At 42.2% G+C, this 25,400-nt stretch overlaps 1 protein-coding gene across 5 annotated transcripts in view; it reads left to right on the plus strand.

The window, feature by feature from the left end:
* The window catches only part of LOC135526004 (palmitoyltransferase ZDHHC14-like), a 102,819-nt gene that overhangs the window by 775 nt on the left and 76,644 nt on the right, over positions 1-25,400 (plus strand). For 2 of the 5 annotated variants that reach the window (XM_064954013.1, XM_064954016.1), the window contains exon 2: positions 3,401-3,710. The exons of 1 other annotated variant lie outside the window; for it this stretch is intronic. In XM_064954013.1, coding sequence (XP_064810085.1) covers positions 3,466-3,710 — 245 coding nt within the window. In that variant the 5' untranslated portion in view covers positions 3,401-3,465. Of the gene's footprint in view, positions 1-227; positions 528-1,209; positions 2,300-3,400; positions 3,711-25,400 lie in introns of those variants that run through there. 2 more of the 5 variants (XM_064954014.1, XM_064954015.1) reach the window with 2 other exon arrangements.

The raw sequence follows: 25,400 nt of genomic DNA on the forward strand, positions 1-25,400 counted from the left end.
ATTTGGTCATGTTAGTTCCGTTAGTTAACTACATATTGTTACAGCGGTGATATGAACGCTTCCGTACATCCCGTTACATTAACTAACTAGTGTAAAACATAGCAGACAAACTTTAAAATAACCTATTCTTGGCGATACTTTAAGTTCTCAATTCGTGAGAAAAGTATTTCTTATACATATCCGTGTCCAGTTGCAGGTGGTTCTCCAAAAACCAGATAATATTCAGAAAAGTATCAAATCCACGTTTTGTAGAGTTAGAAAGGCCTCTTGCATGTGTGTAGATCTTTGTTTTGGTCGCGCTGTCATTTAGTTCCGCACGTGGAGGCGACTCGTTCCTGCAAAGATGCTGGGAAATGCAAGATCTCTGGCAACTAAAATGGCATGGGAACTCCTCATTCGGTGCCAAACGTGGATTTAATATATTTCTGAATATTCTCTGTTTTTTGGAGAACCACCTGCAACTGGGCACGACATATATAAGAAACTTTTTGCCCGAATCGAGAGAATTAAAGTATCGCCAAGAAGAGGTTAGTTAAATGTGCCTGCTATGCTTTACACTAGCTAACGTCTAAAGGAAAGGTTCACCCATTTAGAATGTTATATTGTTTTTGTGCATCTCTGAGTGATGTTCTAACGAGTCCCTGGATCATTTAATGTTTTCATGCGTTTCTGAGTTATTGGCGTTCAAGCAGGCATAAATCCGGCAGGTATGACGTAGCACCGTGATAAAACCGCTCTCACTGCTCTGGAAGTTAATATGAATACGACTTTTAGATCGCAAAAACGTCTGTCATACATGTCAGATTTCAATACTGTCCGATGTCATAACTCGGGAGAATGTCTTCTCTCAAATGAGCCATTGATAATATTTTTGCAAGTTTCCTACCTCGAGAAATGTGTTATTTAATGGAGGGCATAGGGTGTATTGCTTGGTGCTGTTGCCACAGATATTATAGAAAGCACCTTGCGGCCCATTTTTGTTGCATGGGCAACTTTTCCCATCTCCTTAAAAGTATATCCGCCGTTGCGAACGTTAGACTCCACTCTGTTTATTTATTTATTTTATTTCACCTTTATTTAACCAGGTAGGCAAGTTGAGAAAAAGTTCTCATTTACAATTGTGACCTGGCCAAGATAAAGCAAAGCAGTTCGACACATACAACGACACAGAGTTACACATGGAGTAAAACAAACATACAGTCAATAATACAGTATAAACAAGTCTATATACGATGTGAGCAAATGAGGTGAGATAAGGGAGGTAAAGGCAAAAAAAAGGCCATGGTGGCAAAGTAAATACAATATAGCAAGTAAAACACTGGAATGGTAGATTTGCAGTGGAAGAATGTGCAAAGTAGAAATAAAAATAATGGGTGAGGGAGATCGATCAGCAGGTTGAACATGGTGAGATTGTAGACTCCAACATTGATAGTGCAATTTGTTTAGGCGATTTTTCAGCTAACTAGCTACGTTACATGCTGATATTGTCTTTGATTTTGTTGTGTTTAGCTACGTTTGCTAGCCAGCCAGCCAGTCCATTGTATTGCGGATTTTGTAGTCGACTTGAGCTGCAACAGATTTCCACAAAGATTTTCAATGGTGCTACCAACCTTTATGACGGCGTATAACACAAAAATTAAACATTTGTTCACAAAATTGTGCTCATTTATCACTAAATTAAAGGAATAAGTGGTTTTGGGTGGATTGTTAGCTGCTTTTAGCAACTCTAATATTTACACTAGGGTTGCTGGGAATTAGCTTGCAATAAAAAGGAATTGTCCGCCGAAAACTAGATGTTAAATAAAATTACATTTCAACTTACTGTGTCGATTGTCTGTAGCCTTGGTCCTTATGCAGGGAGGAATTTGATAAAAAAACACGATGGGACATGATTAAACAGAATTTACACAGGTGGGTCTGTTGGAGACCCATGCAGTTCCTCAGTAAGGTCAGTTCTGCTTTTTGTGCAAGTGTGGTGCATGTGCAGGACTTTAATTTGGATGTGAGGTAAGTGGACAAGAAGTGGGTCTACAAAAGACCCACGTTTGGAAAGCCTGTTTAACAGCAGAGTAAGCTGAAATTGAATTTTATTTAACTTTTGGCTTCCTGTGGACTTTTTTTTTTTTGTAAGATAATTCCGAGCAACGCTCGTTTCAAGTTTTAATGGCACTTGCTTAAGTACAGTGAAATGCCTTTCTTTCAAGCTCTAACCCCAACAATGCAATAATCAATAACAATGTAACACTACAAATAATAAGGTATAACAAAAACACACAAGATATAAGAAGAACACAATAAAGTAAGTAAGCATACTATATACAGGGTCAGTTCCAATACTATATTTACGATGTGCAGTGATACTGGATCAATAGAGGTAGATGTGTATAGGGGTAAGGTGAATAGGCCTCAGGATATATGATAAACAGTAGCAGCAGCATATGTGAGTGGGTGTGTGTAGTCAGTATAAATGTATGTGCATGTTATGTGTGTGTGAGCAAATGATGGAGTGAGTGTTTGTATGTGTGTTGGAGAATCAGTGTGCGTAGTGTAGGGCTCTGAGTATGCATAGAGAAAGTGCAAAAATAATCAAATAGTCCGTGCAGCCATTTTGTTAACTATTTGGTTGGCTATTTAGCAGTATTATGGCAAAGGGATAGAAGCTGTTCGTGAGCCTGTTGGTGTCAGACTTGAAGCACCGGTACCGCCTGCCGTGTGGAAGCAGAGATAAGTCTATAGCTTTGGTTGTTGGAGTCTTTAACGATTTTACGGGCCTTTCTTTCATACTGCCTGATATAGCGATCCTGGATGGCAGGGAGCTGTCCGAACCACTAGGCTGTCCGCACCGCGCTGGTGTGTAAACACTAGCGTTGCTAAAAGCAGCTAGGGTATGGAAGCATTCACCTTTCACCGCCATAGCAATGTGTGGTGAGGGCCAAGGAAATTAAACCATTTCTTGCTAGTTGCTAGCTAGCTAGTGAAAAGTTTCAAGCATGTGAGAAGCTGTCACTTGCAGCTAGCTAGTTATCTTAGTGGTAAAATTGATAGCCAAGTAGGTCTTGTTGTCATGCTAGAGAAATGTGTGTGTGTGCTGAGATTTAGCTACATGAACTCATAAAATATTAGCTGTCTGATTAAACATGACTTCTTAAATGGTAGCTAGCTAATCTTATAAATCCATGCAACCTCATCAGCAATAATAAAACAAAAATGATAAGTGATCCTAAAGTCAGACTGGTCCCAGATCTGTTTGTGTTGTTTTGCCAACTGTTGTTCATTGTCTTTTTGGCATGACAGCAACCATAGGAGTTGGCTCGGGCTGTATACACCACCCACAGATCTGGGACCAGGCTATAATCAGACCACTTTCTTTCCAGTAACATAATAGTTGCTTTCATTACAGCGGCGCTTGTACCCCCTGGCCCTGGACTGCTTCAACTGTTGGGGGATCTCACTGAGTGACCATTGATGCTGCATCTCAGGGTTGCTGAGCCTATGCGAGAGTGCGAGTACAGCCAGATCAGCACTCGCAGCTCGACCCCGATGGAGACTCCATACAAGAAGAGGATCCCAAAGAGGAGGAAGTGGCAAGTCTTCCCAGGGCGGAATAAATTTTACTGCAATGGGAGGATCATGATGGCCAGGCAGACAGGGGTCTTCTACCTCACCCTTGTCCTAATTCTCGTCACAAGCGGACTCTTCTTCGCTTTTGAGTAAGTAGCTAAAGGTTTTGCCCTTTGATTTTGCCATCGTTTCCTTGGCCATGCTCCCTTTGCCTATGAACTGGGCATTGGGGCTGTCTGGAGTTTTGGTGTGCTGTAGCTAACAAAGAGCCAGGGTTTATGGCCCAACCTGTCACTGTGTATTAGCCAGGGGTGGCCTGCATGTGGATGAGACTGTGGCTCTCTCACTCACTGTTCCTCAAGGTGCTCTTTCACCCTGAGCTGTCGTATTGAGCAGCGTCTTGGAGTTGGCAGAGGGTTTAAAGCCTTTTCATTCCGTTAGCTCAGCTCTAATGTTTCATCTTAGACATTTTTCTGGAAGTGTCATGGCAATTAATTAGAGGGTAGATATTGTAGCGTAGGTAGGCTACTTGTCTTAACTCTCATTCATCACTCTTACTGACAGCCAGGACAGCCTACTTGATGTCCATTTGCCTCTCGGGTTAGTAATCATGGTAACTCTTGCCTAGTTTCTTTTGAAAAGGTGTGGCTGCTCTTGTTTGTCTGTCATAGTCACCGCCTCTTTGTTTGAGTGACTGCACTATACGATACTTGTCCATGCATGTAGATTGGGGCGGCAGGTAGCCTAGTGGTTAGAGCGTTGGGCCAGTAACCGGGCCAGTAACCGAAAGGCTGCTGGATCGAATCCCAGAGCTAACATTCTGTCATTCTGCCCCTGACCAAGGTAGTTATTAACCCACTGTTCCCCGTGCGCCGATGACGTAGATGTTGATTTAAGGCATTTCAGTTGTACAACTGACTAGGTATCCCACTTCCCCTAGACTGCATAAGCCTTAAATGGTCAGTCCTTTCCAAATAAATGTATTCCAGTTTCATTAGCATTTTTGTTCTAGACAACTCCTCTTCCCTCATTCTTTCTCTCTTGCGTACACACACAGCAACACACACATAATCCTAACCCCATCCATTCTAAACACAGCAGTGAGAAACAAAAGTATATGACTTCTCTGAAGTACCAATTTCCCCACCCTGTACTGGTTTACCCTGTTTTTAGGAAACTTCTACATATCTGTCAGACTTGCTTGTTTTACAAGCATTCTACTGCACCTGCCATAACATCTGCAAATCTGTGTACGTGACCAATAAACTTTGATTTGATTTGTTGTGACACATTGTTTACTTCATGTGGTGAAGTGTGGAGCCTGTAAAGGCAGAGAGCTGAGTCCCCACTTCTCCTCTCTCACACTGTCCCTGGCTTTTATAACAGTGCCTGCTGCATCTCAGCAGGCACTGGGGGGGTCCACTGACTCCCCTATTTTCATCAGTTTGAAAATTGACTCCTACGTCCCATGGAGTACAGGGATGTCTCAGCAGCTCTATGCTGGACCAGTCATCCACTCTCTCCCTGCTACTCCTCCTGACAAATCATTCCTTGTCACAATCTGCTTCTTTTCCTACCTTGGCTTGGATGTTGTTGCTGATTCAGGACAGGCAGCTTTTCTCACTAGGGGTTCCGTATGCATGATCAAGACCTGGGTATGTTCTTTGTCATATCAATGTAAAAACCTTTTCCATGTTGTCATTTCTGCTAATCCTGACCTGCTGCCAGTTCCATTCCGTTAGTAGTGCTCTGCATTATGTGAGAGATGTTGACCTCCTGCCTTCCACCAACTTTATCAGCTAGACTTGTGTAAACACACCTCAGTGCTGTCACTGTCATAACCCCAGTTGCCAAGAACAACTCTGGTTGTGAGCATTCATCACTGTAAAAAATAGGCTACAAGATATATTTTGGCCAGTGCAGAGCTGTCTGTATATTGATGAAAGTGGCAGAGTCTGGTAACCATCCAATCCTCACACAGGGACCTCCATCCACACACCTGGAGAATACAAGCTGCTTCCTAGTGAAACACCCTTTAGGGCCTGCTTGCCTGCCTGCCCTGCCCAGTTGAACCGCCACTCTCTCTCGGTGTCGCTTGCTGCCTCTGTTTGTTATCACTACAGTGTTCCGTTCACAGGAACAGCAGAGGACGACGGAGAGCTCAGTACCGTAGGCTCAGTAATGTCGCATCTCCTCTCTCCAGACCTGCAGGCCACCCGAGTACTCCTGACTATCCTCTCTGTCCACCCCTGTTCAGCCAGCTGAGAGGAGCCAGCTATCTATCGGACAGGGTGCTAGTCAGGACATTGAACCTGCTCACTGTGGTTTGCTGTCCTCAACTTTAATGTGTCTAGATTTGCTGTGTATTTCCTACCTTTCACAGGCCGGTGCTAGTCCAGCCCAGGGCATTGTCGTGAACGTCTAGCATAATCCCTATTGATGCCTGCCTGGCTGCCATAATGCTAAACCCTCATTCCTCCTTCTCCTTCAGATGCATATCATGAACAAGGTTGAAGGTGTGTTGTAGCCAAATGGCAGAGGCTTGGTTGTCTGCCTGTCACTAGCCTTAAACTCACATCAGAGGTCCAGTCTGGTGAGGTCATCCATTGTTCCTCTGCGTTCTCCAGACTTCCTTCCAGTTGGAGGAGAGAAAGCGGAGATGTATGAAGCAGTAAAGCTTGGGAGGCAGCAGGAAAAGCAGATGTGGTCTTCATCCCTCTTATTGTCCCCCATCTCAGAAAGAGATACTCGGCTATTTATGTATGGTAAGCCCTCTTAGTGAAAGCCAGGCTCTGGTCTGTTTATTATTCTGTTCTGTTGCTCCCGCCCAGACGCCCATGTTCTCTGTTGCAACTTGCACGTGTTCCCCCTTTCCCCCTGTAAGAGTTTTACCCAGACAAATGTTTGAAGTAGTTATTTTGAGGCACTGTAGTTCATGTCCTTTAGAAAGTACTGTAGGCCTTATTCCACAGTACTTCCCGTTGTCCAAGGAGATGGTCTGAACTCTTGTTTGTCTATGAAAAACTCTATTCTGGACTGAACATAGGCTTAGTTATTTAAAGCAGCTAGCTTGTGACACTGCACAAATGAGGTGTGTGTGTGTGACATGCAGCAAATCATAATAGATGGCACGCAAGATCCAGTGACCCTCTCTCTCTCAAGCTTCCTCTTGCCCTCGCCCGCTCCCGCCCTCTCTCACTCGTGCCCTCTCTCCTCGCTCTCTGTTGATGCTGAGCTCAGACAACTATGGTTGCTATTAGACCCGCTGCTTTGTCTCGCTCTCTGAAATGTGTGCAAGACTGAGAGATGCAGATCCCCCTTTGTTTGTTTGCCACATTGTCTCGAGAGTAAAATATACATCTACCACATGTGGCGTGCAAGTCTGTGTGTGCAGGGATGGAATTGTTTATTGAATTTACGGGGCATTTCTGCACCCTCTGACTTGTATAAACGGGTGGGTAGGTGAGTGTACATTCGCGTGATTCACATGTGTGTTTGCGTGGGTATGTGTGTTATGGTTGCCCACTGTGTGACCTCATTCTGAATGTCATCTCTCTGTGTGACATTCTGAATGTTTTACTTCAATAATAAGGAAGGCCAGTTCCTTCCTGCCACACAGCAGCAAAAACACACAACGCAACAGTTAGGCTACTGCCAGGGATCGCATGATGATGTAGTGACCTAACGCTAATTTCAACTAACACATGATGACTTTGCATTTGGCGAAATGTAAGGGTAATGGAAATGTTTAACCAGTTGTGTTATGGTGAGTATGTTCAGTGTGGTTTTAGAGTGGGTGTTGGCAAGCAGGATCTTGTTTTACACACACACACACACACACAAGGGATGTGACAAATTGAAAAATGTTCTTAACATTTAAACTGACCGTAAAAAAATTTTTTAAATCCATAAAAAAAAAAAAAAATGAAGTGATAATTCTGTGTGAATTATGTGAACAATGGAGAATATGCTCCTATTGTGTATGGTGTTCCTATGCTAAGGGGTAATTTTTTTTTTTTCTACCACAGTCAGGCTGAATATCAAACTCAACACTTGGCCCCTAAACCCTTTTAACTCAACACTTGCTTTTATGTTCGATAGTGATCACTCGAGTCTTCAAGTGTTTTGGCCAAAATTAGCATTGAGACGATGCACACTCGATGTCCCAACTGCCACTTATCAATATTCCAACATTCTGAATCATTCACAAGCATTGTTCACCCACGACTTGTCTTGTGTGTGACTCACTCACTGTGAAACACGAGCACTTGGGCCGACGGACACACATACGGACACACAATATTTCTTCCATGGCAAAAGTGAAAACACGGAGCAGATAACTCTTTGTCCCTTTTAAAAAGAAAAACCCTGCTGTATGTAAAATATTTTGTGCTATAGCTTAGAAATTGAAATAAATGTGCCTCTGGATGACAATGTTTGTTTCCAACATTAGGGCTGTTTTCCTAAAGAAGTTAAATTCGATTTGTGTTGTTTCATTGTCACAATACTATCGAGTATCACGGTACTGGTGTCGCCCCAGCTCTATATGGCAACTGGGGAGTAGGGGCAAAGTAGTGTTTCAAAAGGAGTGGATGCATGGAAAGCGAATCGCCTAATTGGGCAGATTTATTGCCACTCGACCGTGGCTAGTTGCACGACGAGTCGATAATCCGGTGCGAATGACTAGTGCGCCGATGTTGTATCGACATGCCTGCCGATCTGAGGTGCTTCCTACTGGGAAACTATCACGGTGTCGCCGCCGGCGTTTTCCCCCCTCCCTCCCATGGTTTGATTTTAACTAGGATAGCAGCCTATGCAAGAAATAACTAATATTGATAACCGTCTAGACGTCACCTTGATACATGTACAGTCTACTACTCAACGGGGAGGGCATGAATGGCAATAACACCGGGACACAGTGCCCTCTGTTCCCGCTTGCCAAGCCCTACTGTCACTCTGATAGTGGCTAATGGCCAATATTTGTATTTAATTTTTTATTTATCTGTTATTTTACCAGGTAAGTTGACTGAGAACACGTTCTCATTTGCAGCAACAACCTGGGGAATAGTTACAGGGGAGAGGAGGGGGATGAATGAGCCAATTGTAAACTGGGGATTATTAGGTGACCGTGATGGTTTGAGGGCCAGATTGGGAATTTAGCCAGGACACCGGGGTTAACACCCCTACTCTTACGATAAGTGCCATGGGATCTTTAATGACCTCAGTGTCAGGACACCCGTTTAACGTCCCATCCGAAAGACGGCACCCTACACAGGGAAGTGTCCCCAATCACTGCCCTGGGGCATTGGAATATTTATTTTTAGGCCAGAGGAAAGAGTGCCTCCTACTGGCCCTCCAACACCATTTCTAGCAGCATCTGGTCTCCCATCCATATCAGGGTGACAGTCACAGTAAGCACATGCATACAAGCAACAGTACTTTTAATAAAAAATAAACAATTGTCTGTATTAGAACTGAAAATGTTACATTTATTTTTGGAAAACTATGAAATTTGACTGACTGGTGCACGGTATAGCAAACATGTTTTTTTTCTTCTGTAGAACAAACTGTTTGGTACTAGAATTGGACACTTTCGGTACTTTTGTCAGATGTGTCTTCCGTCGTAAACTGAGAGGATCAAGTCTGTCTATCAGCGCAGCCGTTGTCCCCACACGAGCGCCTCTTGCCTGCTCAACGTACTTGTTGCTAGAGCTACCACTGCACTGGGAATCTGGTCTGCCCCATGTTCGCTTCCCACTCATGCTGCACAGAAGTTAACACACTTGAATAATTCAACACGGCATGTTGAAACTGTAGTGTTAATTACTGTTCACAAAACAATAGAGGCTAGAACACTTTACAATGCAAGAAGATACCGGTAGCTTCCAGCTTTGTAGGCTAATTTCCTTGCTAGCTTACAGTTGAAGCTAACATCAATTCACATCCCTGGTACTTTGTTTGTGATAATATGCTAATTATTGTCTTTGTATTTTAGTTATCAGTAAAAACAGTTCTCAGAGCAGGCTCAACTTGTCATTTATGGCAGTTGGACAAGTTGTGTCTGCTCTGAGAACTGTTTTTACTGATAACTAAAATGCAAAGAATTCAGGTACTGACCTTCCTGATCCCTCCCATAGGTGAAAAGCAGGCTCTACTCTGTGTAAATAGCAAATGTACCTTTTCGGGCAAGTGACCATAATCTTCTGGCAACCAAAAAGTACTCCTGAAACTACCCTGACAAGCCTGATCTGCAAGTGCCTTTCAAACTTTTTAAAGGGATATTTCACCCAAATTTATAAAGTGAAATATTGGTTTTCTTGCCCTGTAAGCAGTCTATGGACAAGGTATGACAGCAATCAACGTTTTGGTTTTATTTCCTTGGCACTGTTTCCAAATAACGTTTTTAGCATTACAAGTCATGGGACTGATTCATTAGCATTTTTCACACCATGTCCTAATCATCCAAAAGGATCTCAAATGTATTGTGAAGCTCAACAAAGTTACTTATAGATGATTTAAACATCATACAAGGAAATTGCTCATATCGGTCCCATGACTTGAATGGGATTTGTGCCACCAGGGCATGTGGAAACAGTGCCCGTGAAACTAAACCAAAGCATTGATTTGCTGTCTTAACTTGTCCATAGACTGCTTACAGGGTAAAGATTATAATATTTTTTGTAATTTGAGTGAACTGTCCCTTAATGTCAGTCCCTGTTCATCATAGCTTCCTATTTCAATGGCAGGCAGTGCCCCTAGGAGTGTGGTTTAAGTTTGCCATCAACTATTGAGTGAGCTTTATCTTCTTGTACTACATCTACAACTAACCATAACTGAGCTCAGAGCTGTACAGTACAGGTGGGTCTAGATCGGTCCCCATCAAAGCAGGGCATCAGAAACCAGCACAAAGAATGTCTATATGATCACAATACCAGTGGAGCTGCAATCATAACGCTACTCTCCATCCCCACATCAGGATTAATGCCAGTGTATGCTATTTTGTTTATGTTCTGTTTGCTCGTCGTGCTGAAGTGCTCTGTCATTATTCAAATGATCCCGTAGAGCATCGGCTGCAGCTATCCAACCCAGTGGTGAATCATACCCTCTCATTTTCAGGGCATGGCTGTGACTGAGCAGGCAGCAGCCAGGTTACTCTGGCAGGATGGCTTGGTTACTCTGGCAGGATGGCTTGGTTACTCTGGCAGGATGGCTTGGTTACTCTGGCAGGATGGCTTGGTTACTCTGGCAGGATGGCTTGGTTACTCTGGCAGGATGGCTTGGTTACTCTGGCAGGATGGCTTGGTTACTCTGGCAGGATGGCTTGGTTACTCTGGCAGGATGGCTTGGTTACTCTGGCAGGATGGCTTGGTTACTCTGGCAGGATGGCTTGGTTACTCTGACAGGATGGCTTGGTTACTCTGACAGGATTGCTTGGTTACTCAGTGGGGTATGGAATAGGATTAAACTCGACTTTCATTTGTTATAGCCTAAGAGTTATTGAGTTTGACAACGTTTGCTGCATTTCTGTAACATCTCATTGTCCATCTCCTTTTTCAGAGATTGTTTGTAGAATAATATCAGGATGCCTTTTGGTTACAGACACTGGGGCAGCAGGGTAGCCTAGTGGTTAGAGCGTTTGACTAGTAACCAAAAGGTTGCAAGTTCAAATCTCTGAGTTGACAAGGTATAAATCTGTCGTTCTGCCTCTGAACAGGCAGTTAACATTTTTGAAAATAATAATTTCTTCTTAACTGACTTGCCTAGTTAAAGAAAGGTAAAGTAAATAAAAATAGTCTCGGGATGTATGTTCCCAAGATGAGACTAGAGCTAGGCCTTATTGAACACCCCAGGCAAAGCATTAATAGCAAATTATTGTAACTGCGTCCATCAGAGAATACAGCAGGTAAAAAAATCCCTCAGCCAAGGATGATGGGAATAGTTGTTTTTTTTTTATTACAAAGCTGCAATTTGTCGCTTCTCTCGGAACACGGGGCAGAACTAAGGTAATATGTTTTGGAGGACTATGCAAAGGCAGAACTCCTGAAACTGGTAAGTCAATCCCTCCAGGGGCAGCCAAATGCAGGCTATTGTGAAAGAGTTCAGTATGCTTCTGAAGGCAACTTTTTGGCACAGCCACACCCGCAACACACACAGCTTCCTGAGAATAAAGCACACGCTTTCCTGAGAGGGGGAGATTGTTCTATGCCTACATAAAGTCTCTCAATGAGTCAGCAAGAAACCACTTACAAGTGTCACCTGCCCTTTTGAAAAACATCCTGATGGAACTTAACCTGTCTTTCACTGCATCCTAACCATAGAGTTCAAACTGCTTTTCAATACTCTACATTTCATAAACTGGATTTCATTGACACACTTACCACTTGCGTTGCATAACTGGTCGGTGAACAATGACTGAGGTAGAATACTAAACTATGCTAAAGGTCATCCAGCCTCATCTATGTGTTTAGCAAACATTTCCCTGTTTGGACAAGTCGTTCCTAACGGGTCACTTCTTGTCATGTACTTTCCTGTTTCTCTCTTTCCTGCGAAGCCGAAAGAGGCTAATAATCTGGGTCAGATGGTTTAGACCCTTTTAGGCTTGGCGAGGATCGGGGCGGCAACCTTATCTCCAACCTTTTTAACCTGTCTCCTTTCTGAAGAGGTTCCCATTGCTTGGAAGGCAGACACAATTTGTCCTTTATTTAAACTGTGAAAGGACTTTCTATTTTGCCCTGTTTATCAAAAGTGTTGGAAAAATAATCAACTGACTGGCTTTCTTGAATTCTGTAGTATTCTCTGGTATGCAATATGGTTTCCGCTCAGGTTATGGATGTGTCACTGCAACCTTAAAGGTCCTCAATGACGTCACCATTGCCCTTGATTCTGAACAATATTGTGCTGCTATTTGTATTGACTTGGCCAAAACGTTTGATACCGGTAGACAATTCCATTCTTGTTGGTCAACTAAGGAGTATTGGGGTCTCTGAGGGGTCTTTGGCCTGGTTTTCTAACTACCTCAGAGTGCAGTGTATAAAGTCAGAAAATCTGCTGTCTCAGCCACTGCCTGTCACCAAGGGAGTACCCCAAGGTGCGATCCTAGGCCCCGCGCTCTTCTCAATTTACATCAACAACATACAGTTGAAGTCAGAAGTTTACATACACCTTCGCCAAATACATTAACTCAGTTTTTTCACAATTCCTGACATTTAATACAAATAAAAATGTGTTGTCTTTGGTCAGATAGGATCACCACTTTATTTTAAGAATGTGAAATGTCAGAATAATATTAGTGAATGATTTATTATAGCTTCTATTTCTTTCATCACATTCCCAGTGGGTCAGAACTTTACATACAGTGGGGCAAAAAAGTATTTAGTCAGTATTTTAGTCAGCCACCAAAATCCCAGAACCACATGGAGGGACCTAGTGAATGACCTGCAGACGGCTACGTGGTTCTATGGCGTTAACACATGCTTACAATTGTTTGTACAGATGAACGTGGTACCTTCAGGCGTTTGGAAATTGCTCCCAAGGATGAACCAGACTTGTGGAGGTCTACAATTTTTTTTTTCTGAGGTGTTGGCTGATTTATTGACATCATGGGGAAATCAAAAGAAAAGAGGCACTGCGTTTGAAGGTAGGCCTTGAAATACATCCACTGGTACACCTCCAATTGACTCAAATTATGTCAATTAGCCTATCCGAAGCTTCTAAACCCATGACATTATTTTCTGGAATTTTCCAAGCTGGTAAAGGCACAGTCAACTTAGTGTATGTAAACTTCTTGACCCACCGGAATTGTGATACAGTGAATTGTAAGAGAAATAATCTGTCTGTAAACAATTGTTGGAAAAATTACTTGTGTCATGCACAAAGTAGATGTCCTAACTAGAGGTCGACCGATTAATCGGAATGGCCGATTAATTAGGGCCGATTTCAAGTTTTCATAACAATTGGAAATCGTATTTTTGGGTGGCGATTAAAAAAAAATATATATTATATTTATTTATTTTTAATTTTTATACCCTTTATTTAATATTTATTTAACTAGGCAAGTCAGTTAAGAACACATTCTTATTTTCAATGACGGCCTAGGAACGGTGAGTTAACTGCCTTGTTCAGGGGCAGAACGACAGATTTTCACCTTGTCAGCTCGGGGGATTCAATATTGCAACCTTACAGTTAACTAGTCCAATGCAATAATGACCTGCCTCTCTCTCATTGCACTCCACAAGGAGACTACGCGAATGCAGTAAGCCAAGGTAAGTTGCTAGCTAGCATTAAACTTATCTTATAAAAAACAATCATTCATAATCACTAGTTAACTACACATGGTTGATGATATTACTAGACATTATCTAGCGTGTCCTGCGTTGCATATAATCTGACTGAGCGGTGGTAGGCAGAAGCAGGCGCTTAACATTCATTCAAACAGCACTTTCGTGCGTTTTGCCAGCACCTCTTCATTGTGCGTCAAGCATTGCACTGTTTATGACTTCATGCCTATCAACTCCTGAGATGAGGCTCATGTAACCGAAGTGAAATGGCTAGCTAGTTAGCGCGTGCTAATTGTCGTTGTGTTGCTGGTTCGAGCCCAGGGAGGAGCAAGGAGAGGGACGGAGACTATACTGTTACACTGGCAATACTAAAGTGCCTATAAGAACATCCAATAGTCAAAAGTTAATGAAATACAAATGGTATAGAGGGAAATAGTCCTATAATTCCTATAATAACTACAACCTAAAACTTCTTACCTGGGAATATTGAAGACTCATGTTAAAAGGAACCACCAGCTTTCATGTGGTCTCATGTTGCACTTTTACTTTTCCAACACTTTGTTTTTGCATTATTTTAACCAAATTGAACATGTTTCATTATTTACTTGAGGCTAAATTGATTTGATTTATGTATTAAGTTAAAATAAGTGTTCATTCAGTATTGTTGTAATTGTCATTATTACAAATAAATAAATACAAATATGGCCGAATTTTTTTTGGTAAATTTTTATTTTAATTTAAAAAATAATCGGTATTGGATTTTTTGGTCCTCCAATAATCGTTATTGGCGTTAATCATAATCGGTCGACCTCTATTCCTAACCGACTTGCCAAAACACTTCCAAAACAAAGATCATGTGGTTTGGTAAGAAGAATGCCCCTCTCCCCACAGGTGTGATTACTACCTCTGAGGGTTTAGAGCTTGAGTTAGTCACCTCATATAAGTACCTGGGAGTATGGCTGGACGGTGCACTGTCTTTCTCTCAGCACATATCAAAGCTGCAGACTAAAGTTAAATCTAGACTTGGTTTCCTCTATCGTAATCGCTCCTCTTTCACCCCAGCTGCCAAACTAACCCTGATTCAGATGACCACTATAGATTGGCAGGTAAGGGTACTCTCGAATGGCTAGATGCTTCTTTTTTACCATTCGTCCACCAATGCTCCTTATAGGACACGTCACTGCACTCTATACTCCTCTGTAAACTGGCCATCTCTGTATACCTGTCGCAAGACTCACTGGTTGATGCTTATTTATTAAACCCTCTTAGGCCTCACTACCCCCTATCAGAGAGATCTACTGCAGCCTTCATCCTCCACATACAACACCTGTTCTGCCAGTCACATTCCGTTAAAGGTCCCTAAAGCACACACATCCCTGGGTCGCTCCTCTTTTCAGTTCACTGCAGCTAGCGACTGGAACGAGCTGCAACAAACTCAAACTGGACAGTTTTATCTCAATCTCTTCATTCAAAGACTCAATCATGGACACTTACTGACAGTTGTGGCTGCTTTGTGTGATGTATTGTTGTCTCTACCTTCTTGCCCTTTGTGCTGTTGTCTGTCCCCGGTAATGTTTGTACCATTTTTTTGTTGCTGCCTTGCTATGCTGTTGTCTTCGCTCTCTTATGTCGTGTTGTGTTGTCTCTCTCGTTGTGATGTGTGTTTTGTCCTATATATATTTTGTTTGTATTTTTCATCCCTGGCCCCTTTCCCGCAGGAGGCCTTTTGGTAGGCTGTCATTGTAAATAAGAATTTTGTTCTTAACTGACTTGCCTAGTTAAATAGAGATGAAACAAATAAAAGTAAATATGTCAGCCAGGCTCAGTCCAACCAGGCAGGAATCAAGTTGTGTTCACACTCTCTCTTTGTCTGTTCTCCCCTCTCATCCCCAACACCCCCAGTCGGTCGCTGACCTTCTCATGCTACCCGTGTCTATTCACTTGGATGGGGGTAATTGAGTGTGTTGCATGTGTCGGCGGATTATTATTACTACTAACACATTTTGAAGGATTTCATGCCCACGTGCCCAAATGCACTGCAAGGCTTTGATTTTGTTCCACTGGGAGCACATCTTGCCCAAATAATGTGAGAAACAACTTGAGAACATAACAACAAATACATAACAGCTTTCACTACGTTTAACAGACAAACTATATCAGTCACGGTAAGTTCAAGCCTTTTGTGCAATTAAGTGCAATGAGAATGCGATCAAACATAATGTTGACAAAGCTCTGAATCCATAGGCTATAGTTTAAAAAGTAATTCATATCTTCTGCTTAAGGTCACGAAGGCTGCTGCTTTAATGGGCTAAGCGCAGAGTAATTAATGGACCTTTTTCAATAATGTTAGCCAATAAGCAAGTTATTATCAAACTAGCCTGCTGAATAATTTTCATTCTGTTCTGCAAATGCAGCGTTCAGTGCTTTCTTTTACATATCAGCTGGGCAATTCCATGGTAACGGAAATGCTCTGAGACTTTTTACTTAAATTATCTGCCAAACAAAACACATGATTTCAAAGTTTAACAAGCCATTCAACTCTGCACACTGACTACTTTTTAACAATTTACACTAACAATTTACATAAACACATTTACTGGCTGAACTATGCAGGTGCAAGTTTGGTAACAGAATTTCTGTAAATTTTCCCTCCGTTTATTTGTCCACGTTTTCCAAAAACTCTTAAATATCTGCTCCAAATTAAGATTCAACGATGTCTGCAGAAAGAATGGGGTGTCAGCTATGACATGTCATGTTTACTTTGAAAAATCTATTTTGGTTATTGAACTACAGTAAGTGAAGTGGATTTACACCAGGTAACGGAATGTTATCATGGGTCCCTGATCTGTAACTGCATAATTCTGGATATGAATGTCATTCTTTTCATGGTGGTGTATCCTGAATAGGTACTCAAAGGTATAAATATGCAATATCCTCCTTTGCATATTTGGGTATTAATCTACACACTGGCTATTATTTTAATGAGCTCTGCCTCCAAACAAGACTAAATTTGTTTGGACCGGACCATATCTGAAAGAATCAAAGACGTCTATGTTTAACAAGTTTGTACAGCGCAATAGAGTACAGCACAAAGCAGTAGATTGTTGTGTACTCAACTCTGTGCTGTACTGTACTGAACTCTACTGTACTCTGATTAACTATACTCTACTTTTCTTTACTGTGTTGTACTGAACTATACTCTACTTTTCTGTGCTGTCCAAACTTGTGAACCCAACTGTGGTTTGTGACTACTATGATTTCCCATTGTAGTCAATTTAATTGCAGAAATAGCGTTACAGATTTGGTAACGAAATTTGAGTTTTAATCACTTTTTTGCTCATGAATGATCAGAAACACAGGTCTATCAATTAGTTTATCTTTTACTTGTTACTTCTAAGAACTTTCATTACTCTCCCTCTTAAAATATATATATTTTTTGGTAACGTAATGTCAAGGCACAAGGCATGTTTCATAAACTGACAGAATGCGGAAATGTATAAGAAAGCTACTGTAAATATGTGTTATTAGTTGGCAGGGATCTTTAACATCAATGTATTTATAATACCTTCAGACTTTTTTTTGATGGATGTTTTCTAAGAACGCTTTTCAGTTTGAACAGAAATCAAAGCATTTGCTTATGCCTATTTTTTTTGTTTAAAGTGATGTATGTACCATCGTGGACAAATTTTGAGAATGAAACGAATATTAATTTTCTCAAGTCTGCTGCCTCAGTTTGTATGGTGGCAATTTGCAGATACTCCAGAATGTTATTGAGAGTGATCAGATGAATTGCAATTAATTGAGTTGTATGGCTTTGAAGTTCATCTGGAGGTAAGTTAACACAGTGTCCAAAGAAGGGCCAGAAGTATACAGAATGGTGTCGTCTTCATAGAGGTGTATCAGAGAATCACCAGCAGCAAGAGCGACATCATTAATGTATACAGAGAAAAGATTCGGCCCGAGAATTGGACCCTGTGGCACCCCTGTAGTGACTGCCAGAGGTCTGGACAACAGGCCCTCTGATTTGACACACTGAACTTTATCTGAGAAGTAGTTTGTGAACCTGGCAAGGCAGTCATTTGAGAATCCAAGGCTGTTGAGTCTGCCGAGAAGAATGAGGTGATTGACAAAGTCAAAAGCCTTGGCCATGTCGATGAATACTGCTGCACAGTATTGTCTTTTATCAATGGCGGTTAATATATCGTTTAGGACCTTGAGCGTGGCTGAGGTGCACCCATGACCAGCTCGGAAACCAGATTGCATAGCGGAGAAGGTACGGTGGGATTCGAAATGGTCGGTGATCTGTTTGTTAACTTGGCTTTCGAATACCTTAGAAAGGCAGGGTAGGATAGATATAGGTCTGTAACAATTTGGGTCTACAGTGTCTCCCCCTTCTGATGAGGGGGATGACCGCAGCAGGTTTCCAATCTTTGGGGTTGGAAAATTACTTAGACCTGGTTGAACAGACTAGTAATAAGGGTTGCAACAATTGCGGTGGATAATTTTAGAGAGGGTCCAGATTTTGCAACTCTTTCAGAACATCAGCTGTCAGGATTTGGGTGAAGGACAAATGGGTGGGGGTGGCTCTGGTGGGTGCAGGGCTGTTGACCGGGGCAGGGGTAGCCAGGTGGAAAGCATGGCCAGCCGTAGAAAAATGCTTATTGAAATTCTCAATTATCATGGATTTATCGGTGGTGACAGTGTTTCCTTGCCTCAGTGCAGTGGGCAGCTGGGAAGAGGTGCTCTTATTCTCCATGGACTTTACAGTGTCCCAGAACTATATTGAAGCAACATCTCAAGACATCAGTCAGGAAGTTAAAGCTTGGCCGCAAATTATCTTCCAAATGGACAATGACCCCAAGCATACTTCTAAAGTTGTGGCAAAATGGCTTGACAAAGTCAAGATATTGGAGTGGCCATTACAAAGCCCTGACCTCAATACTTTATCCTCTCAACGGATAAAGCGTGTGCAAGCAAGGAGGTCTGCAAGGGGGTCTACAAACCTGACTCAGTTACACCAGCTCTGTCAGGAGGAATGGGCCAAAATTCACCCAACTTATTGTGGGAAGCTTGTGGAAGGCTTCCCGACACGTTTGACCCATGTTAAATAATTTAAAGGCCATACTACCAAATACTAATATAGTGTATGTAAACTTCTGACCCTCTGGGAATTTGATGAAATAAATAAAAGCTGAAATAAATCATTCTCTACTATTATTCTGACATTTCACATTCTTAAAATAAAGCGGTGATCCTAACTGACCTAAGACGGGGAATGTTTACTAGGATTAAATGTCAGGAATTGAAAAACTGAGTTTAAATGTATTTGGCTAAGGTGTATGGTAACTTCCGACTTCAGCTGTATGTACAGTGTTTCCGTAAGGTATTCAGACCCATTGACATTTTCCTCATTGTGTTAGGTTACAGCCTTATTTTCTAAAATGTATTAAATAGTTTTTTCCCTCATCAACCTACACACAATACCCCATAATGACAAAGCAAAGACAGTTGTTTTTTTTGCACATTTTTAAGACAAACTCTTATGACATTTACATAAGTATTCAGACCCGTTACTCTGTTGAAGCACTTTTGGCAGCAATGACAGCCTTGAGTCTTCTTGGGTATAACTCTACGAGCTTGGCGAACCTGTGTTTGGGGAGTTTCTCCCATTCTCCTCTGCAGATCCTCTCAAGCTTTGTCAGGTTAAATAGGGAGCATTGCTTCACAGCCATTTTCAGGTCTCTCCAGAGGTGTTAGATCGGGTTCAGGTTCGGGCTCTGGTTGGGCCACTAGGACATTGAGACTTGTCCCGAAGCCACTCCTGCGTTGTCTTGGCTATTTGCTTAGGGTCGTTGTCCTGTTGGAAGGTGAACCTTCGCCCCAGTCTGAGGTCCTGAGAGCTCTGGAGCAGGTTTTCATCAATGATCTCTCTGTACTTTGCTCTGTTCATCTTTCCCTTGATCCTGACTAGTCTCCTATTTTCTGCTTCTGGAAAATAACCCCACAGCATGATGCTGCCACCACCTTGCTTCACTGTAGGGACGTTGCTAGATTTCCTCCAGACGTGACGCTTGGCATTCAGTCCAAAGAATTCAATCTTGGTTCCATCAGAACAGAGAATCTTGTTTCTCATGGTCTGAGAGTCTCTAGGTGCCTTTTGGCAATCTCCAATCGGGCTGTCATGTACCTTTTTTACTGAGTGGCTTCCATCTTCCTCACTACCGTAAAGGCCGGATTTTCTGGATTGCTGCAGAGATGCTTGTCCTTCTGGAAGGTTCACCCGTCTCCACAGAGGAACTCTGGAGCTCTGTCAGAGTGACCATCAGGTTCTTGGTCACCTCCTGACCAAGGCCCTTCTTCCCCGATTGCTCAGTTTGGCCAGGCAGCCAGCTCTAAGAAGAGTCTTGGTGTTTCCAAATGTCTTCCATTTAATAATGATAGAGGCCATTGTGTTCTTGGACTTTCAATGCTGCAGAAGGGTTTTGGTACCCTTCCAATCAATTGAATGTACCACAGGTGGACTCCAATTTAAGTTGTAGAAACATCTCAAGGATGATCAATGGAAACGGGATTCACCTGAGCTTAATATTGAGTCTCATAGCTAAGGGTCTGAATACTTATGTAAATACTTTTTTGTTCTGGTTTTTATTTTTTTAATAAATTAGTAAACATTTCTAAAAACAAGTTTTTGCTTTGTCATTGTGGGTTATTGTGTGTAGTTGGATGAGGGTAAAAAATAGCCTTATTTTAAAATAGATTGTTTAATGTAACAAAGTGAAAAAAGGTAAGGGATCTGAATACTTTCCCAAATGCACTTTATATTTCAAAGTAGACAGTGCCACTAATCATACTACCACTCTACACCGGTGTAGTGTCTGCTTGTGCAGTGGGGGCAAAGGAGTGGGGGAGGGGTAATATTCCAAGATTAAAAAATAAGAAATTAGCTAGTTTCATTGGATTTCTTTGCTGTTAAAATAACAGGATTGAAAAAGTTAAGTATGTAATAGTCTGTAAGGGCAACTTGGAGCCCAGTCAGTGCATGTGCCTGAACAGGGGTCAAAAGATTGACAGGTCTCTAAGTAATTTTCCACCATAGATTTTACCCTAGCGTTAAAATCATTTGTGACGATCTCCTGTAGTTTCAAGTCCTTTTGTAGCTCTTTCCATGTAGTGGGCGCAGAGCACTGCAACGTTTTGTTTTTTACATTGCTCTGTATGGGCCTTAGGCACCGTCACAGAGATGCAGTCCTGTGAGCGTAGACTATAATTGTCATTATTCTGCTGGACAATGAAGGTACACAGGGAAAATGGGAGCCTTCCATTTTGAGAGGTGAGAAAGTGGTAGATATTGGGAAGGGGGTGTGTGGGAAGGACCTGATGACCGTAACCTGGGTTGTGTTGTGTTATTAGTGCAATCTTTAAAAAATAAAAAATATAAAAAAATATTCTCTCTATGGGAGCTGAAATGAGGGGTAAGATCTATTGAGGTAGAATATATTATGTGATATGCCCTGGCCTGCAGTGATAATGAACTTACTCTCCAGGCTCTATTGCTGTTGAACCTGGATCCACAGGAAATTTAGTCCATAGTTAATCTGACACGCCTGACTCAAGTTCAGAGTATTTCCAAGAGACGGTGCTGTAACAGAACCCTGATAAACTGGTAATTGGCTTCCTCCTCTTCCTGTTTCAGAACAGTATTGCTTCATACTGAAAACTGCATAGATGAATGTTTAATGTCCGTAGACTGCAGTGCAGGTTGGAGGAAGAGAAGTGGACCTGGCTCAGCTTTAAGCATCTTTGGTGTTTTGTTGGCCTTAGACCTCTTGGCTTAAACAGCCAAGCTCAAAGCACTGTGTTCAATTCGTCTGTTTTAGTAATGAGAATTAATTCCTTTATTATGACACAGTTCGATCCCCACAGTGAATTCTTTAAAAAACAAAGTTTGCTACAAATCGAGATATTACATAGTGATCCATTCTGACTACTACATTTGTCGTCACACAGGACCACGTGCTGACACAGACCAATCACGGGCCGGCATGCTACGAGGTGGCTCTTTCAGGCAGGATGAAAATGACTACGTCGACCATGAACCTTTGCTCGTTACGGCCACTTTCATCATGATCCTTATTTTCAAATTTTAGGGGGCTCCCGAGTGGCGCAGCATTCTAAGGCTGCATCTCAGTGCTAGAGGCGTAACTACAGACCTTGGTTCGATTCCAGGCTGTATCACAACCGGCCATGATTGGGAGTCCCATCGGGCGGCGCACAATTGGCCCAGTGTCGTCCGGGTTAGGATTTGGCTAGTTAAATAAAAAAAGTCATATGTAGTTTTCCATAAGAATACATGAATGACGTCAGCGACATCGGTATCTACTGGTTCTAATGTCTATGGTCCTTATAGTATGATCTGTGTTATGTTGACAGTCAGTTTAAAACTGGAAGATTGAGTTGAGACTACCATTAGCCTAGACAAGGAGTGTTGAACTGTCATCTAGGGCATAGGCTGGTCAAAAGCAGTGATGGGTTTTTGACTGATGGGCTGATGTCAGTGCTGATGAAGGGCTTCAACATGATGGCACCAGACATGGATGTTTCCCACCTTTCACCAGTCTGCTCGCGGTAAACAAACGATGGAGCCAAACATGGAACTGTTTACGTCTGGGAGAAGCAATTCAAGCTCCGAAACTCAAATAAACTCTCTCCCCATATGGTACGCAGCAGTGGACGATCCTAAATCACATCATCCTCCATCCCGTTGAAGCTTGTGAGCTCTGCTCAACTGTGGAGCTGTACGATTTAATGAGCTAATGGGCTAACTTGCATTAATTAGGCTATAGTGTAACATATGGTTTTGTACAGTTTACTTTAAGACTGCACATATTTATCTTTCTCACTAATGCATCAGTGTAATATTCTTAGGCTAATTGCCATCCTTATGGGCAGAGGTGTCTAATTAATATGCAGTATTTTGAGTTTCAGCTCATTAGTTTGGGAGAAATTGATTACCCTGAAGTTCAATTATCTTTAATTAGGACTAACATTTTTTGGGGGACGATAATAAAATGATTTAATCAAGTCTGCCAGTGAAGTTCTATTACAGCCATTTTGAGCTTTTATGGTCAGATAATGTAGTTGCATAGACTTTTTTGTTGTTGTAATTTGTCATCTATCATGTTAGTCACATGGAAGAAGAATTCCTTAAGTCACTCTCTGATTGGTCGGTGGTTGGTTCCACTTGTTGACAACTACGCCAGTAGAAATGTACTGACAGCTACTTCTCACCACTTATGCCTTCGCTTCCCCTGAACAAAGGGTAAGGTGACCCAGAGTCAGAAGCTAGGCTATGCCCTGAAATGTTATGTCTTAGTTCTTCACCCTTATGGGACTGAAACTTCTGAAATAAAGAGATTCTGTGTAGTGGTTAATATTCAATCATCAGGCAGGTTCATGAACTTCAAATCTTCTCCTTTCTCTATTCCCTGTCTTTGATATTCATAACCAGGGACTATGAACTGGCCAATTTCCTCTGTACAAAGGGAAGGCGAAATTGTGGTTTTTGGGACCCCTCAGTTGCTTTGTGATACATATACAGATTTAAATGTTATTGTTTGTCATGGATTACAAATTCCTCAAAAGCCAGTGAATTACCACACTAATCTTAGCCTGTTACAACCTACTGCTTTTTACTAATTTGACAGCCTACAGCTATTAGTCAAGCCACAGTCTCAGAGAACTTGAAGCCCAAATCCTCTGCACTAACTAGTTTATTCTGGTTAGCTTCTTTGGTTGTCTATCTCAGAATGATGTGGATTAACCCCATGGTAGTCGGCTTTCCGGCATTTAAAAGAGAAAGGAAAAACCTCCATAACAATTTGGCTAAACCTCCAGATTGAGTATTGGTTCGCCTCACCAATTACCAGCCATTTCAGTGGGCTGTGAGACAGAGCTGGAGAATGTGCAAGCTGAGAGGGCTCTGTGGGTGTCCCCTTTCTTCTGCTACGCTGTTCATTTGAGACCAACAAAAAACATTTTTACAGATGGAATATTTCCCTCCCTATAAAGTAGGTCAGTGCAATAATACCCAGGTGTGTGTGTGTGTGTGTGTGTGTGTGTGAGAGAGAGAGAGAGAAAGCAACTTGACCCTAAAGCCAAGAGCAGTGGAAGCCAGTAATAAAGCAGTGAAAAAAGCGCTACCATGGCAGGGCCAGGGGAAATGTCCGATACATAGTTGAGGCTTGGTGCCTAATGCTTGGTGGGAGATGTGGAATAACACCCTGGGACTGTAGTCCAGTTAATAACTCGTTCAGACTGTCAGGAAGCACCATGTCTGACCCTGACACAGTTTGCCATCAGATCTCATGACACCAGATTTAATGATGCCTGAAATCATTGTTTTATTCGCTTTTGTGAAGTCTCTCTTAAGCACTTGAAAGGGTTGGCAAAGGATTCAGTGACACTGCCTGGAGCTACTCTGGGCAATGTGATTTCTGGTTTGGACTGGACTCTTTTGTGTTATTTTGGGTGATGGGGTGGCCTAGCTACAGTATGTGGCAATTCCTTGAATCTGGTTTGTACAAGTGCAGTGCTGGACTGGGTCCTCGGCATGTTGGTAGAAAATGCGAAGATGGACTAATCTTCTCAGTCACCATAGTTGCAGACGCAATGCTATTGTACCATAGATGTGTTCTAATTGGAGACATGCTGGTGAGGGGGTGGACAGCACTACACAATGCAGTAACAAGACTGAGACTGAAATGTCAAGACAGTCATTGTGTCCGCAGATGCCAGTGGGCCATCGTCTCTTTGTGACCTCAGCATGTTTATGACCGGCTTATTTGTCTGACCCACCCTCCCCCGTGCTGATCACTACTGTCTGTAATAAGGGGCTGTTACCTCAACAACGTTGCCATTCTCCAATTGACTAAAGTTCCATAATGCCCCATTCAGTGATATTGTGTCCTGTCATGACTGTCAATTCATCAATGGCGGCAGAGTAGCCTAGTGGTTAGAGCGTTGGACTAGTAATCTGTCGTTCTGCCCCTGAACAGGCAGTTAACCCACTGTTCCTAGGCCGTCATTGAAAATAAGAATTTGTTCTTAACTGACTTGCCTAGTTAAATAAAGGTAAAATAAAATAAAAAATAATCGTGCTGTAAAAAATTCATAAAAGTTTGAATAATATGTCAAAGTGCTTACACAAACATGTCAAAGGGGACTGTTATCACACATGCACAGTTGCATGTAGGCTACTACATACTGTACACGACTAGTGAGTGTCCTGGACCCTGTCTCTCCGCTGGAATGGGCGCTTGTCCCTAGGAAACATGGTCTGTTCTTGCCCTGCCATCTTTCATCCCAGCTGGACAGCTATTGTGTCACCCACCCCTGTCTTAGCCTATAGTAGGCTCCTATTGAAGAGTTCACACTGCTGGGATGTGGTGTGAACACCCGAGCCCTGCAAGAGGAAAGAGCTGCGTTGCTCTGGTCAAAATGGACCAAACTGCTTCAGTATGTCTTTGCTATCGCTGACCTCGGCCAAGAAACAGGTTAACCCTT

The sequence above is a fragment of the Oncorhynchus masou genome, chromosome 32 (genome assembly GCF_036934945.1).
Source record: "Oncorhynchus masou masou isolate Uvic2021 chromosome 32, UVic_Omas_1.1, whole genome shotgun sequence".
Classification (NCBI taxonomy): Eukaryota; Metazoa; Chordata; class Actinopteri; order Salmoniformes; family Salmonidae; genus Oncorhynchus; species Oncorhynchus masou.